Source organism: Staurois parvus, unplaced genomic scaffold (genome assembly GCF_062004578.1).
Source record: "Staurois parvus isolate SC_StPar_1 unplaced genomic scaffold, SC_StPar_1.0 ptg000470l, whole genome shotgun sequence".
Lineage (NCBI taxonomy): Eukaryota > Metazoa > Chordata > Amphibia > Anura > Ranidae > Staurois > Staurois parvus.
Genome location: NW_028318266.1, coordinates 3,560,769 through 3,578,968, shown reverse-complemented (window position 1 = coordinate 3,578,968; position 18,200 = coordinate 3,560,769). Strand labels below are relative to the sequence as shown.

At 40.4% G+C, this 18,200-nt stretch overlaps 1 protein-coding gene across 1 annotated transcript; it reads right to left on the bottom strand.

Annotated features, from left to right (window-relative positions):
• Positions 1-16,727: 16,727 nt before the first annotated feature.
• Positions 16,728-17,705, bottom strand: LOC149452572 (olfactory receptor 1M1-like). Its single transcript, XM_089689263.1, has one exon. It carries the CDS (start codon positions 17,685-17,687, stop codon positions 16,728-16,730), a length of 960 nt encoding a protein of 319 aa, XP_089545389.1. The 5' UTR covers positions 17,688-17,705.
• Positions 17,706-18,200: the final 495 nt, after the last annotated feature.

The window sequence follows — 18,200 nt, the reverse complement described above, 5'->3', positions numbered from 1 at the left end:
GAAGTGAGTAGAATTTGGAGGTGAATCACTTTCTTGAGGTATTAGTGCACTTGCAACAGAAACAATTGAGTACTGTCCGTGATACTTTTTTTATTTGCACTAACATACAATTTTCAGGACAGGCTTTCGGGGTATGTCCGCTTCTTCAAGGTCCAAGTAGTACTACTTCACAAAGTTTTAGCAGAATGTTAACTGCCTCCCGCCCACCATATAGTACATATGACGGGTGCAAGGTGGTTCTCTCATTCTGGGAGGATGTCATATGACGTCCTCCCATTCTAACCGTGAATGCCCAGCTCCGGGACCACGCAGCGCGACAATCGGCGGTGCGCTGTGTCCCTCGGACACAGCTGATCACCGAACCATGGAAAGAGCTGAAGATGTCGGCTCAGTCATGTGATCAGCTGTGTCCAATCACAGCTGATCACATGTAAACAGGGAAATGCCAGTTATCGGCATTTCTCTCCTCTTGAGCTGTCACGCTGACAGAGGAGAGGAGAGCCGGTAATCGGCTTTCCGCAGAGGGGACATGTACACTGATCATCAGGGCACTGATGATCAGTGTGCCCTGATGATCAGTGTAGCCCCAGCAGCGCCACCTATCAGCGTCCATCAGTGCCAGCTCTCAGTGCTCATCAATGCCACCTGCCAGTGCCCATCAGTGCCACATCAATGCCACATATCAGTGCCTACCAGTGCACATCAATGCCACATATCAGTGCCCATCTGAGCTGCCTTTCAGTGTCACCCATCAGTGCCCGTCAGTGCCACCTATCAATGCCAGTCAGTGCCACCTATCAGTGCTGCCAATCAGTGCCACCTATCAGTGCCCATCAGTGCTGCCTAACAGTGGCAGTCAGTGCCACCTAACAGTGCCAGTCAGTGCTGCTTATCAGTACCAGTCAGTGCCACCTAACAGTGCCACCTATCAGTGCCGCCTATCAGTGCCACCTATCAGTGCTGCCTATCAGTGCCACCTATCAGTGATGCCTTTCAGTGCCCATCAGTGATGCATGTCAATTCCCATCAGTGCCACTTACCATTGCCTCCTCATCAGTGCCCATCAGTGCCATCTATCAGTGCCCATCACTACAGCCTCATTAGCGCTCATCAGTGAAGGAGAAAAATCACTTATTTACAAAATGTTATAACAAAAACTAAGAAAAAAATTTTTTTTTCAAAATTTTTAGTGGTTTTTGGTTTGTTTAAATAAAAAACCCAGAGGTGATTAAATACTTCCAAAATAAAGCTCCATCTGTCACAAAAAAATGATACGCATTTCATATGGGTACAGATTGCATAACTGCGCAATTGTCATTCAAAGTGTGACAGCGCTGAAAGCTGGAAATTGGCCTAGGCAGGAAGGGGGTATAAGTGCCCAGTAGGCTAGTGGTTAAAAGAAACAATTTCTAAGGGGAAAAAAAAGAAAACAGAAAAAGACACACACAAACAAATGTACACAGCAATGATTATAAAACTAGGATTAGATTAGAGATAAGACAGAGCAAAAGCAAAGACTTGGGGGGAGGTGATTTGGATGACAGTCACAGAGGGGGTGAATCACTAGAAGAATGAATAGCAGGAGAAGGTAGGTCCAGATTTCTCTATATATCTTTAGTTGGATTTCATTTGGAATACTATGTCCAGTTCTGGAGACCTCACTTACAAAAGATGAGAACAACGCCAGGCAAGAGCAAAGAACTTGTTGAAAGGTCTGAGAGATAAAACATATTGGAAAGACTGCAGGAACTTAATATTTACAGTCTTGAGGAAAGAAGGCTAAGGGAGAACATGACTAAATCCTTTAAATACATTAATGCTAGGTGCACACTATCAGTTTTTTTTGTTCAACCCAGCGGGGTGAGCGGAAAAAAACTGAGGAGCTCGAGAGGAGCTCACTGTACTAACTATCCGATGTTAGTACAGTGATTTCCCCACTGAGTAATTGTGTTCTGACAGGGAGACCGACCCACCTGCCGGAACACATTGGCCAGTACTCACAGCCTGTCAGAGGAAAAGACAAGGAAGCCCGGGAAAATGCGCCAATACGCAATATGGCCACGCCAATTCGTGCAAAGAAGTGTGCATGCGCATAGGTGGGCGACACGTAATCATGCATCTCTGTGCACGAAAACGCACCAGCACACGCAGGGTGCACTAATTGCTGACACTTAGTGGCCTTTATAAGGACTGCAGCTCTGCTCAGTGATTGCTGGATTATCGCCAGCCTCTCCTGTTCCTGTGTTATTGAGTTTCCTGCTGATTACCCATTACCAACCCAGCTTGATCCTGACCTTTTTCCTGTCTGCTGCTCTGTGTATGATCCCGGCTTGATCCTGACCTTGTTCCTGTCTGCTGCTCTGTGTATGATCCCGGCTTGATCCTGACCTTTTCCCTGTCTTCTGCTCTGTGTATGATCCCGGCTTGATCCTGACCTTGTTCCTGTCTGCTGCTCTGTGTATGATCCCGGCTTGATCCTGACCTTGTTCCTGTCTGCTGCTCTGTGTATGATCCCGGCTTGATCCTGACCTTTTCCCTGTCTTCTGCTCTGTGTATGATCCCGGCTTGATCCTGACCTTGTTCCTGTCTGCTGCTACTCTGTGTATGACCCCGGCTTGATCCTGACCTTTTTCCTGTCTGCTGCTCTGTGTATGATCCCGGCTTGATCCTGACATTTTTCCTGTCTGCTGCTCTGTGTATGATCCCGGCTTGATCCTGACCTTTTTCCTATCTGCTTCTCTGTGTATGATCCCGGCTTGATCCTGACCTTTTTCCTGTCTGCTGCTCTGTGTATGATCCCAGCTTGATCCTGACCTTTTTCCTATCTGCTTCTCTGTGTATGATCCCGGCTTGATCCTGACCTTGTTCCTGTCTGCTGCTCTGTGTATGATCCCAGCTTGATCCTGACCTTTTTCCTATCTGCTGCTCTGTGTATGATCCCGGCTTGATCCTGACTTTGTTCCTGTCTGCTGCTACTTTGTGTATGACTCTTGCTTGATCCTGACCTTGTTCCTGTCTGCTGCTACTCTGTGTATTACCCCGGCTTGATCCTGACGCTGCTCTTGTCTGTTGTTCCATATTGATCCTGGCTCTGACTACTGACTACTCTACCCATCCACCGGGATCCACGTGTTTTCTGGAGAAACTCACCTGCAACTGGAGCACCCACGGGTTCCATCTCATCAGGCATTTTCAAGCAGCAACATCACTGGCAACCCATGCTTCTTTGGGCACTGCACCTCCTGTTTCCACCTCCAGGGGCGCACTGCACTTAGCCGTAAGGGGAGCCCTCTCTCTATTGCAGCCTCCGGTCAGGTACGTGACACAGCCATTGGCGCTGAGTGGCAGATTTTTTTCGGTCATACTCCTTTGACCGAAGCCTGACATTCAGACGGCTTCTTTCGGACAGGCTGTTGTACACATGGGCCTTATGTTGGCTGGTTTCTGTTGAAATGGCTGATACCAGCTGATATTTGGTTACTGTGTATGGGGCTTTAAGGTGTGAATAAAATTCAGGGACGGGCAGTGTTTTCATTATGAACCTAAAATCAAGAAGGGGGCATGGCCTCAAACTAGCAGGAGGGAAGTGATTTAATGGGCGCACAGTGCCTAAGTGGCTAACACTTCCGCCTGGCAGTACTAGGGTCATTGGTTCAAATCTCAACCACAGCACTACCTGCATGAAGTCTGCATGTTCTCCTTGTGCCTGTGTGGGTTTCCTCCCACCCTCCAAAGACATGCTGTTAGGTTAATTGCCTCCTGTCTAAATTGTCCCTAGTATGTGTATGTATGAATGTGAGTTAGGGACTTTAGATTGTATGCTCCTTGAGGCTTAGGGACTGATATGAATGTACAATATGTACAGTATATGCAGAGTAGTTGGTGCTTGAAAAAAACTTTCAGCAGAGGTAGTGGGCCAGTCAATAGTAAATAGCTTCAAAAATGCTTGGGACAAACATAGATTTTACTCAGACAAAAGAAAAAAAAACACTTAGTCTGTTTCTGCCATCACTTTTCTATGTTTCTAAGCACTGAGTACATTGATGTTGCTATATAAATACATGTAAATAAACAACTCTTGTCTTTTCAAAGTACCAACTGTTCTTTATGTATTTTTTTCTTTTTTTTAATTCTAACAAAAGTGTAGTTGATGCTTGGAACAGATGACCGGGAGAGGTAGTGAGTCAGTCAAAGTTAGGTGAATGTAAATATGTTTGGGGCAAACATAGATCTATACAAAACACATAAATGAGCACTCAAAAAAGTGATCCAGTAGTGCATAAATATATAAGTGAAAAATTGTGAACATAAAAAGTGAAAACTGAGTGTGTAGTCCAAAGAAAGTCCGAAAACTACTTCTTATCCACCAAGTGATTCTTCCAAATCTTCAAACTAAATCACTGCGTGACAAAAGAAAATGATGTTCCCCCTGTCAGGGATATACACTCACCAGCAAATGTTGCCCCCCCACTCTCATGGTTGGCTAAAGAGGCTCAATCAATATCTCCCGGTGGGCTGATGGATAAATCAGTGCCAGTATCAATCATCTCCTCCAATCTTTATATTCGCCTATCTCCAAAAGATCGACAATGATTCGTAAAATAGTGGGAATCCAAAAAAGGTGGCACTTAGGGTAACAGATGAGCCTTCTCCCCTCTAAATACTCCACACTCAGACCAAATGACCATGTAAGAGAAAACGAGAAAAGTCCCAATGGTGCAGTATGAAACACAACAATTTATTGCCACAAATAGACTGCCACTTACAGGATAAATGAAAATAAAACGCCCAAAGATGCTGCACTAAGTGTGCACATTAATATAAATCGAGCCAGTGCTCTCACCACCACCGGATACTCCGTCTCTGATGCTCCTGTGTCACTTCCGGTTCCATCACTTCCGGTTCCATCACTTCCGGTTCCATCACTTCCGGTTCCATCACTTCGTCGCACAGCCTCGTCTGACGCGTTTTATCATATCAGACTTACTCATAGGGGTCCTGTAAGTGGCAGTCTATTTGTGACAATAAAGTATTGTGTTTCACACTGCACCATTGGGGCTTTTCTCGTTTTTTCTTACATGCTTCACTTTTTATGTTCACAATTTTTCACTTATATATTTATGCGCAACTGGATCACTTTTTTGAGTGCCCATTTATGTGTTTTGTCTGATATTTTTGAAGTAGCAGCATTTTTGTGATGATTCATTTATTTGTGTATTTATTCATATTTGATCCATTTTTCATGCATTCAGCGCAGTTTTCACACTTTTGTAAACATAGATCTATACCCAGAAAAAATTGTTTAAAAAGGAAAAAAAAAAGGTCATAATAAAGCAAAACAAGGGTAGACTCAATAGAGCACCTGATCTTTTTCTACCAACACTCATCTAGGTTTCCATGCTTTGAATACTTACCAGTGACCTGAAGCATTAAATTACTGGCCAAGAGGACAGGAACATGAGAGGAAGCCAGTCAATTCTTCTGTCTCTCATGTTTTGGTTCTTCAAACTTGTGTTTAGGCTAGAAATAGCAGATAATAAATAAATCTGTACATCTGGATGAAGACTTCGGAGCAGGACAGTTCTAACTTGAGGGTTCAATTTAGCCACTCAAAAATATCAAGTAACCATTTCTTACTTACACAAAGCATGACAATAATCTGTTGATAGTTAAATAATGCAACGCATTTCCAGAAATATTAAATGCAGTGTGCAGTCAGTTTGCCACAAATGAATTTCCTGAATATATAGAGTACCGTTGCTGTTATATGTTGGTAAGTAGAAATATATGGACCACTGGGAAAAGAAGCGCTCTCTGATATTTTCATGGGACTTGTTATTATTGATGTGTAGGGGAATTCATTTCAAGGAAATTCTTTCAGAAAACCATTTGTTAACTATTCACTGGGAGTACATTTGCAATCATTAGAGCTCCAGAAGAAAAATATTCAATGACTTACACAATCTCACAGACAATATTTTAAAATTGAAACTTTTTAATTTAGCCATTTCTGATCTTACTTTGATTTTTCATTTGTATGTGTTCACTGAATGGTAATTTGCCTAATTAAATGTTTTTTTATTCAGCTTTGCCCAGGTAGATATTACATTTTTTTACACAAGCAGTACAAGCTTTAAAGATTTAAAAAAGCCATCTAATCTCTGTAGCTGCATGTACACTGAAGTAATTAATCATCAAATATTTACACAGACTCTCAAGTAGGTTGTCAGGCAGTTTCTAAAAGTTTACAGTACCTGCTGTTTGTTTACAATAGAAGGATGGCAGACCGGCAAATATTCTGCTGGCAATGGATAAGAGCTGTGATTTCATAGCCTCCTCTGTGATCTTTGAAGATGAATTTCTCTACAGCGCCTGCACCTAGAAATGTTTTTTCCTGCTTGTAAATACTTTAAAGCTGAACTCTAGGTAGGATATATTTTATTTTTTTATTTATTACAGGTATTTATATAGCGCTGTCAATTTATGCAACTTATGAAGCACTTTACACATATATTGTACATTCACATCAGTCCCTAACCCTCAAGGGGTGTACAATCTAAGGTCCCTAACTCACATCATACATACACTTACTGGGGCCAGTTTAGACAGGATCCAATTAACCTACCAGCATGTCTTTGGAGTGTGGGAGGAAACCGGAGTACCTGGAGGAAACCCACGCAAGTACAGTATTGTATGACCGCGCAATTGTCATTCAAAGTGTGAGTATGAAAGCTGAAAATTGGCCTGGGCAGGAAGGGGTCAAAGTGTCTGGTATATAATGATCTAAATAGTTTTATGAGGTCTATTTTATTTATTTTTTAACAGTTTATTCTTTGTATTACCTTTAGGATATCTCCAAAGTTAGCATATTTTGACAGCAACAGATCAGTGTCAAGACATAACCTGGTGAGTGTGGTTTTATATATACATATGATATCTGAGTAAAAAAAAAATGTAGAAAAACAAACTATAGTAGCAATAAGATACAAGGATCAAGTGCTCATAAACAAGGCTAATAATAGAATTAAATTTTGAAGAAACAGAGAAATATGAAAGTTGTTAATAGCAAAAACTGACCAGATTTTACAGGAAGTGATACAAATCCCTAGAATAATCATGAAACTCATTAAAAAAGTGAGGTTGTCTTTTTAGATGAGATTCTTAATTGTTTCTAGGAGCAGAGTTGGAGACTTCAAGATTGTGGCAATACAGTATATATTTTTACAGCCAAGGTTATACACTGAATGAAACATCACAAGAGTTCTTATTCCTGCTTGTGTATGCCCTAGGTCAGCCTTTATCAGCCTTTTTGAAATAATTTTCTGGTTTTAGGGAACCCCTGTTAAAAATTACTGTATAGATAATTTTCCTACAAATACACGGACCATCATTATACATACTTTAGCAGCTGCAAAAACCAATATTACCAGACTTTGGCGCTCTACCACCACTCCCCCTCTGTCTTGCCTCTATTTCGATCTCAACCTCCAATGTGAAATGGAAAGAAGGATAGCTTTCCAAAACTCCACTTTTCACAAATTTAATACCCAATGGTCTCGATGGCTAAAAAACCCAAACTGCTCCGTAAAATGATTACTATTACTGCCCATTGTAATACACGTAACTCGTACTCCACTGGTGCCTCCTCTCTTCTTTTTTTTTTTTCTCTTTTTCCCTCCCCATTTTCTACTTCTCCCCCCAATTATAATCCATCGTTATCTAGAACGGTTCACATGACAATGAGCATACCTCTCATGTATACGTTTGGAACCTAAAATATCCCCAGCCTAATGGTGGGGATCTTCCACTCCTACATCTCTATTCATGCATTATGATCCTTCAAGTGAACCCTTCCAGTTTCATGTTAATATTAGAGATGAGCGAATTATTCAAAAATTCGATTCGGCTGATTCGCCGAATTTGCGGGAGAAATTCGATTCGATGCGAATTTATTCGCTGCGAATTTAACTTATTAAAAGGGTTTCTAGGCTTCAGAGAGCCTTTATATTAGTGCAGAACACTGTACCTTTAATTTAAATGCCCTTGGAGTCTGCTGGGGAAGAGAAATAATACTGTCAGTCAGTATGACATGCAGATAAGTGCCGTCGATCTTAGAATCACCGCACACTTCACTCATTTGGGCAGTCACGGGGCACGACGAAGAAGAAGAAGAATGAAAAGAAGAATGAAAAGAAGAAGAAGAAGAATGAAAAGAAGATGAATGAAAAGAAGAATGAAAAGAAGAAGAAGAAGAATGAAAAGAAGAAGAATGAAAAGAAGAATGAAAAGAAGAAGAAGAAGAATGAAAAGAAGAAGAAGAAGAATGAAAAGAAGAATGAGAAGAAGAATGAAAAGAAGAATGAAAAGAAGAATGAGAAGAATGAAAAGAAGAATGAAAAGAAGAAAAGAAGAATGAAAAGAAGAAGAAGAAGAATGAAAAGAAGAATGAAAAGAAGAAGAAGAAGAATGAAAAGAAGAAGAAGAAGAATGAAAAGAAGAAGAATGAAAAGAAGAATGAGAAGAAGAATTAAAAGAAGAATGAAAAGAAGAAGAAGAAGAATGAAAAGAAGAAGAAGAAGAATGAAAAGAAGAATGAGAAGAATGAAAAGAAGAATGAAAAGAAGAAGAAGAAGAATGAAAAGAAGAAGAAGAATGAAAAGAAGAATGAAAAGAAGAAGAAGAAGAATGAAAAGAAGAATGAAAAGAAGAAGAAGAAGAATGAAAAGAAGAAGAAGAAGAATGAAAAGAAGAATGAAAAGAAGAAGAAGAAGAATGAAAAGAAGAAGAAGAAGAATGAAAAGAAGAATGAAAAGAAGAAGAAGAATGAAAAGAAGAAGAAGAAGAATGAAAAGAAGTAGAAGAATGAAAAGAAGAAGAAGAATGAAAAGAAGAAGAATTCCAGTACAGCAAAAAGTGTCCCTGCAGAGAGCTCCGCTATTTCTGACAGTTCTCTGACAGTTCCTTCACATTTACAGCGGTTGAAACATTGTATCTATTTGTTTCCGAATAAAAACATCTGTATCCTAAATGGAAACAAATAGATACAATGTTTCAACCGCTGTAAATGTGAAGGAACTGTCAGAGAACTGTCAGAAATAGCGGAGCTCTCTGCAGTGACACTTTTTGCCGGCTGATCGGGGAAAATTCGATTCGTGCATCCGAAGTTTGCTAAAATTCGGATTCGGCGCGAATCGAATTTTTCCTAATATTCGAAACGAATTCCACTTCGCCAAGTTCGATTCGCTCATCTCTAGTTAATATGTTTACCTTTTTGTATGTTGGAAAATTTTTTCAATAAATACCATTTGAATATAAAAATTACTGTATATACAACTCATGACACATTAGTGTGATGATCAGTGGGAAGAAATACTGCCTACAAATAGCTAAACAGATCAATGCTGTCAGTAGAAATGTATCTGAGAGGCAGAAGATCCCTAGAGTTCCCTGAAACCCTGGTTGAGAGTCCCTGCCCTAGGTGAAGGACACATTGGAGCAGCCTGAAAGGTCCATGACAAAATGGGGATAACAGTTTAGTGATATGTGTGGAAAAGGATTAGATCACTGTACATCCCCATTTGTAGACTTTGGACCTTTCTCTATGCAGTCTAAGAAGTTAATTGCTTACGGTGATTGTAGCCGTATTAGTGCACTTGTGACAGAAACAATTGAGTAGTGTCCAGGATACTTTTTTTATTTGCATTATAATACAATTTTCAGGACAAGCTTTTGGGGTGTGTCCCCTTCTTCGAGGTTCAAGAACACTGCTTGGACCTTGAAGAAGGGCCATACCCCGAAAGCTTGTCCTGAAAATTGTATGTTAGTGCAAATAAAAAAATGATCACGGACAGTACTCAGAAGTGAATTGGGAAGCCTGAGGGATTGACTTGAACCTTCTCTTTGATTTTTATACTCTGTGAAAATGTCAGAGCGAGGGTTCCACCAAGATTACTTGATGGTTGTCCTTGCCGAGGGTAGTGAAGCAGTGTTGTTAGCTATCCAAACATAGAATAATACCCTGGTTCCTCTTCTAAGAGAACGTGAAATGAAACTTGGAGGCTGGTTAAAGTATAGGGAAAATATTATACCTCCACAAAGTGAGGCCTGAGAACAAATATTTTGGAAAATAATATGTAGATAACAGTTGTTTTTCTTAACATGAGAGCTGAAAAATAGGATATCTTGATATCGTTTTAAATCTCAGTTAAAGGCTAGGTATATTGTTTGATATAATTTTTTTGGCCTTACATATGCCCTATCCATAAAAACTACAGAAACCTATCTGCCAATTCATCATGGGAAATTCTCATTGAGCAGAACAGACTGAAAATCTTAGTTGCCAAAAAAATTGGTGATGGAGGCGGGAGTAGGCTTTGGTCCAAATGTGATATGTGCTGATTACCATAGAGATAGTAAATGGGGCATTACTGGAGAAGTTACATAACCACTTCTTTATAATAATGACATAATAATGACTGGGCATAATATTCTGTGTTTCTATTAATGCCTGTCCTGTAAATTTCAACCACCTTTTTGTTTTTAACCTTGGCTTGCCTTTTGGATTTTCATGCTTTTCTGTCTTCATGCAGTTTTTACAGATTGATCCATAATAAGTGTGTGTTCCAAGTTCTTTCAGTTTATGTACTACACTAAACACAGGATAAAACTGAAGGAGGAGGGAATAGTCAGGGAGACCAGGGTGCGGAAGGAGGAAGAGGAAGTAACAGGGATAGACAATCTAAGGGAAGGGGGTCAGCGAGATTGCTCATCATGTGTCATCGACTACATGTCCTGCTATAATAAATATTTGAATGGGATATTCCCACTGTCAGGAATGGACTCACCATTAGTGGTGGGACTCATCTGCCGTGTGGGCTGCAGTACCAGGGCTGGCCAGTGGGTGCTCTCAGCAACTAGAGGCTCACTCCTGCAATCATCCATCACCTGAGGCTGATTGCAGGAGGTGTATTTAAGGAATGGCCAGACCTGCAGTCAGTGCCTTGGTGTATGTTTCCCATGAGCCCTTGTACCTGCATCCTGTCTGCTTCCTGGCTGATACTGATTCTGCTTGATCCTGACTCTGAACGAACTCCGCCTGTCCTGACCTCGGCTATTCCTGACCACTCTCCAGCCTGCTCCTTTGGTACCTTGTCTGCCTGATTGTTCCTGACCCGGCCCGTCTGACTACGCTCTGCCTGCTCCTTTGTGTCTTGTCTGCCCAATGGTTCCTGTCCTGACTCGGCCTGCCTGACCACTCCACCTCACCAGCCCTGACTGCTCTTGTCTGTGTACATTCCGTTATCAGTTGGAGGTTTGGTTTTGTTATCTTGTGCGTTTTATATTTGTGTATTACCTTTAATAAATTCAATTGTTACACCATACTTGAGCCTGCGTTTCCCTGTGTCAGTGTCACATCTCTGGTCATACCCGGAGCCCTGACACCCATTCATGACAAACAACCTAATGTCTTATTTATTCTGATAGGGGACAATAATCCCCCTGCCAAGTTCTCTATGACTGAAATTGATAAATATTTTTTTTTGACCACCAGCCATGTGCGAGCTTTGCATTTTAAGATGGGTAAGTCAAGGATCTCATGCATGTGGAACCCATGCATCACTGTAGCATAACCACAAATGATTGGGTAGATTTTCCTGCTGAAATCACTATTGTTCCCATCTCTGATAACCATTTGCTTCTTTCCTGAGCCTTCTAATTATTCTTGGTTAAACTAGTCAGTTAAGTGCATTGGCTGGGCAGAAACAGATGATGTATTCCAGTATTCATACCTGCTCCTACGAGTAAAAGCTTACAAAAGAATGCTCCAAAACTGTAATAGAAATATTCACATTATATTTGACCAAATGATCTAAAATCTAATAAACCTACCCGAAGAAAAAATCTATAATACAAAGAAAAAATAACTGTGCACTTCAAGTGACCACATGCAATCCAGGAATAGAAGGGAAAAGAAAGATTATCCAAGAGCTTCAGCCCACCATACTAGATGAGGTCAGGATAAAATGTGGATAGGAACATTTCAACAACCCTCAATGCTGGCCTTCAGGCAATCACCCAACCTCAGGAATAAATTAATCAGAAGGAAACTTAATTTTGATTACAGAGGTAAAAATAAAGGAACCAAGCCTTGCACCAACAACGTTGCCGGCTGTGCAACCAAATCCACCCATTAAAAATTGTCACTCAATAAAAAAGAGACCTTCAAAATAAAAAAAAATGCAAGCAATGATCTTTCCTTGGCAAAACAGGACAGAAATAATAAAAAACAATTAAAGAACATAGGGAGGATGATCACTTCACAGCAATGAAGCATTATTTCTCCAAACCAGACCACTGTGTAGAGGACATGAATGTTTTAATTTTTGAAGGGAACTTTAAATATACTCAGGGAAGGAAACTTCAACTTATAATTCTATCTCACAAAAAAGATAATGAACTAAATGTTGACCTCTGAATTTCTGTTGAAATCACTATCGAACAGTTTTAAGACTTCTCTCACCACTGTGACCCCCATTCTATAGCCCACTACTTTCTTTATCTAAACAACTATCCCATTTTAATTACCATTGCTGTGTGAGCTTGTGTTTTTATTTTTCTCTGAAAATGTCTTACTTGACATTTTGCTAAAACGTTGTGTATTAGTACTGGTTGGTCCCTAGAAGGAAGAGTACACCCTGGAAGCTTGTCCTGAAAATGTAAATGCTAGTCAGGGGCGGACTGACCAGTCGAGCACTCGGGCACTGCCCGAGGGCCCGGGGTTAGTAGGGGGCCCCATGAGATGCCCCTGGCACCTTTTTTATAGGCTTTTTGGGTGGGCTTTGAGTGTGGGTGAGGACACAGGGACCCCATGATCCCCTATTGCCGGGGGCCCCATGAGTTGTCAGTCTGCCCCTGATGCTAGTACAAATGCAAAAAACTATCATGTACAGTACTCAATTGTTTGGAATGTAAGGTAAGAAACCAGATAACATTTCCAGAGGACAAACACACAAAGTTCTGGTTAGGACTCATCCTCAGCCTAAGGCTGCAAGAAAAAAAGGTGCCTTATTACTAGAATGGCAAAATATCAGGGTCTAAAATGTTTACATAGATTGTGTGCTGAACCCCTTCCAGTCCGGAAACTTTCACCCCCTTCCTGACCAGGGCGATTTTCAGCTTTCAGCGCTGTCACACTTTGAATGAAAATTGCGCGGTCATGCAACACTGTACCCATATGAATTTTTTTACCATTTTTTTGAGACAGATAAAACTTTATTTTGGTGGTATTTATTCACCGCTGGGATTTTTATTTTTTTTTGCTATGTAAATGAAAATGTCCAAAAATTTTTTAAAAAAGTGTTTTTATTATAACATTTTGCAAATAAATAATATTTCATCATAAGTCTTGGCCAAAATTTATTCCGTTATCTTTTTAGTAAAAAAAAAATAAGCCAAATTAGTTTATAACCAAAAATTATAATTTTTAAACATTTTCTTTTACATTTTTAGTTTTTTTTTTAAATTATTATTTGTTTATTTATTTATTTTACATACTGTCACCCTAGCAGTACAGTGTCCCCATGGTGACACTGTACTACTTGTGGGGGGTGATGAAGATTTTTTTTTTTACACTAATTGCTTTTACACCCAAATAAGATGTAAAAGCAATCATTTCTCTTTCTCTCTGTCTGCATTCTTGCAGCCAATGAAAACTACTGAGTGAGCTGTGATTGGTCACAGCTTGTCACATGGTACAAGGCTGTTGTGAAAAGCCCTGTACCATGTGACCTCTGTGATCATTCACAGATTTCACATGTAGTAAGCAATGATGTCAGAAGTGACATCTTGCCTACTACTTTGCATGTGACCACTGATTGGCCAATCAGTGATCACATGATCGGGACCTTGTACAGAGGTCCCATCTGACGATCAGTGTTTCACTGTGTCCGGAGGATCGCGGTGCTGCGTGCTCCCGGGGAGCGCGCACAAGCAGGGTGCGGGGAGGCTGTTTATAAACAGCCACCCGCCCCTGCACTGCCACCGTCCGGCCGTTTATATACAACGGCCGGTCGGGAAGTGGTTAAATTACATTTTGTCCAAATCTTTAGAGTAATACAATAATGTACTTTGTGTGGTTTGCAAATAATAATAACTGTATTTGTAGAAAAATATATACAAAACCACCATTATCCCTTTTAAAGTTGCAGTATAAAGATCCTTTCACAACTCTTCAACTTGAGGTCCAAAGTCAAAGATTTAGAACTTTACTTTCCTACTAGATTCAAGTAAAGCTGTCCTTACAGTTTCGTTAACTGTCGTAAAAACGTTCGTTTTCACAGGAAATTTACCAAAGGCAAAAAAATATTATAGTCATGCAAATATTTATCAATCTTTTGTAAAGCCTAAAATTTGAATGACGACATAAATTTTTAAGGGAAAAAAAAAATTATGCAATCTGTACTTTTGTGCTTTTGTCAAAGTTAAGCTGGCCATAGATGGAGTGATTTTCTTTCCTGCAATCGCTTGATTCCCTTCCTCGGAGTTATTGGGTTCTCCCAGCAGTGGCATTCTTGCTGGGAGAACACAGTGATTACTTCTAATAGCTGCTAGCAATAATGTCATGTGAATACCTAACAGGCTGGTTGTACCTAAGTTGATCAAATGATCAACTTGGGTACATTCAGCCTGGCTTTACGATCTTTGAATCTCAAGGGCGGTTTTAAATAGTTACATTGTTAGTCTGGCTTCAAAAAGACAAATGTCCATCTAGTTCAACCATAAATATATATATACATACAGGTGAAACTCGAAAAATCAGAATATGGTGCAAAAGTTCATTTATTTCAGTAATGCAACTTAGAAGGTGAAACTAATATATGAGGAGACTCATTACATGCAAAGCAAGATAGTTCAAGCCATGATTTGTCATCATTGTGATGATTATGGCTTACAGCTCATGAAAACCCCAAATACACAATCTCAGAAAATGAGAATATTACATGCAATCAATAAAACACGGATTGTACATAGAAAAATATCGGACCTCTGAAAAGTAGAAGCTGCATATGTACTCAGTACTTGGTTTGGGCCCCTTTTGCAGCAATTACTGCCTCAATGCGGCGTGGCATGGAAGCTATCAGCCTGTGGCACTGCTGAGGTGTTATGGAAGACTAGGATGCTTCAACAGCGGCCTTCAGCTATTCTGCATTGTTCAGTCTCATGTCTCTCATCTTTCTCTTGGCAATGCCCCATAGATTCTCTATGGGGTTCAGGTCAGGCGAGTTTGCTGGCCAATCAAGCACAGTAATCCCACGGTCATTGAACCAGGTTTTGGTGCTTTTGGCAGTGTGGACAGGTGCCAAGTCCTGCTGGAAAATGAAGTCAACATCCCCATAAAGCTCATCTGCGGAAGGAAGCATGAAGTGCTCCAAAATCTCCTGATAGACGGCTGCGTTGACCCTGGACTTAATGAAGCACAGTGAACCAACACCAGCAGATGACATGGCTCCCCAAATCAACACAGACTGTGGAAACTTCACACTGGACTTCAAGCATCTTGCAGTGTGTGCCTCTCCATTCTTCCTCCATACTCAGGGTCCTTGTGCCTCTCCATTCTTCCTCCATACTCGGGGTCCTTGTGCCTCTCCATTCTTCCTCCATACTCGGGGTCCTTGGGCCTCTCCATTCTTCCTCCATACTCGGGGTCCTTGGGCCTCTCCATTCTTCCTCCATACTCGGGGTCCTTGGGCCTCTCCATTCTTCCTCCATACTTGGGGTCCTTGGTTTCCAAATGAGATGCAAAAGTTGCTCTCAGCAGAAAAGAGGACTTTGGACCACTGAGCAACAGATCAGGTGTGTTTTTCTTTAGCCCAGGTAAGACGCTTCTGACGTTGTTTGTTGTTCAGGAGCGGCTTGACAAGAGGAATACGACATTTGAAGCCCATGTCCAGGATCCGTCTGTGTGTGGTGGCTCTTGCTGCACTGACTCCAGCCTCAGTCCACTCCTTGTGAAAGTCCCCAACACTTTTGAATGGTCTTTTCCTGACAATCCTCTCCAGGCTGCGGTCATCCCTGCTGCTTGTGCACCTTTTTCTTCCACACTTTTCCATTCCACGTAACTTTCTATTAATGTGCTTTGATACAGCACTTTGGGAACATCCAACTTCTTTTGCAATTACCTTTTGAGGCTTTCCCTGCTTATGGAGGGTGTCAATGATGGTTTTCTGCACAACTGTCAGGTCAGCAGTCTTTCCCATGATTGTGAGTCCTACTGAACCAGACTGAGAGACCATTTAAAGGCTCAGGAACCCTTTGCAGTTGTTATGGTTTAATTAGCTGATTAGAGTGGGACACTTTGAGCCGAGAATATTGCACCTTTTCACAATATTCTCATTTTCCGAGATTGTGGATTTGGGGTTTTCATGAGCTGTAAGCCATAATCATCACAATGATGACAAATCATGGCTTGAACTATCTTGCTTTGCATGTAATGAGTCTCTCTCATATATTAGTTTCACCTTTTAAGTTGCTGCACTGAAATAAATTAACTTTTGCACGATATTCTAATTTTTTGAGTTTCACCTGTATGCATATATATATATATATATATATATATATATATATATATATATATATATATAAAATATATAAAGATACATATGACATCTATCCCCATTTTAATGTACTGGATATATTATTACTCTGTCCTGTGATACAAATTAAATTGACTATCCATTTAATTGTTTACTGCAAAGCAAATACAGACAATAGTTGATGACTTTATCTATAGATATTTTCAAGTCTTTATTTCTAAAGCTGTATATAATTGGATTTATTAGAGGGGTGGCTACAGTGTACAGCAATGACAGGTATTTAGTGATATCCCATGTCTGTCCTCTACTAGGTATTAAGTAAACACAAAGCAAGGTGCCATAATAAATGCAAACCACAGTCAGGTGGGAACTACATGTTGAAAAAACTCTCCGTCTGCTGGTAATAGATGGAATTTTAAAAATGGTAATAATAATATGAACATATGATATGATAATAATAAAGAAAGGGATGCCAACAAATATAAAACTCAACAATGTCACTTCAAGTTGAACAAAGGTTGTGTCAGAGCAAGACAGCTGCAGGATTGGATCAAGATCACAGAAAAAATGGTCAATAACATTGAGATCACAAAATATTAATTGTGACATTGATAAAGTGAAAGCCAATTCCGTTAGAGCACTTAGAACCCAACATGTGATGACCATTTTGTAGCAAAAATGGAAATTCATTGCTACGTTATAATGCAGTGGTTTACAGATGGCCACATATCTGTCGTAACACATCACTGTCAGGAGAAGACATTCTGAAGTTTCTGTGGCACCAAAGAAAAAAAACTGGGAGAAGCAATCAGAAAATGATATTATTGTCTCCTCCATCAAAACAGCATGGAGCGTGTTGGGAAGAATGTCAGTTGCTAATAGGATATCTGATATGGAGAGCTGGGAGAGGAAGAAGTACATGGGGGATTGGAGGGCTTTACTGTAGAACACCAGGGTGATGATCAAGAGGTTTCCACAAATGGTAATGCAATAAATTATGAGGAGAAGAAAAAAGATCAAAAATGTTATACTGTGTGGAGTCTGAAATCCTAAGAGGTGGATCATGGTTAACGAGCTCCTATTTCTCCCGTCCATAACCTAAAGACAGAACATTAGAAAAAAAAAACATCTTTTTTGAGTGAGTAAAAGATTTTGATCTAAATTAAGAGCAATAAAACGTTTAAAGCCATTAATCTGGCCAGGTGTACGTGGCAGGAGAGGTGCTCTGTATTCTTTTATCAAAAGCATGGATGATGCTTGAAACAGACACCCAGAAAAGGTAGCAAATCAGTCAACAGTAGATGAATGTAAACATGTGTGGCCAGGCACCCCGGCACTACCCGAGGGCCCGGGGTCAGTAGGGGGCCCCATGAGATGGGCTTTTTTGGGTGTGGTTTGAGTGTGGGCAAGGAAACAGGGGTCCCATGATTTCCTATTGCCCAGGGGCCCCATGAGTTATCAGTCCACCGCTGTGTCTGGCATTGATCTATACTTAAAAAAAATGGTTTAAAAAGTCATAAAAAAACAAAAAAAGGGCAGACTTAATAGAAACTGCTTGGTATTTTTCTACCATCATTCTTCTATGTGTTCATGTTTCAATTGTGTACC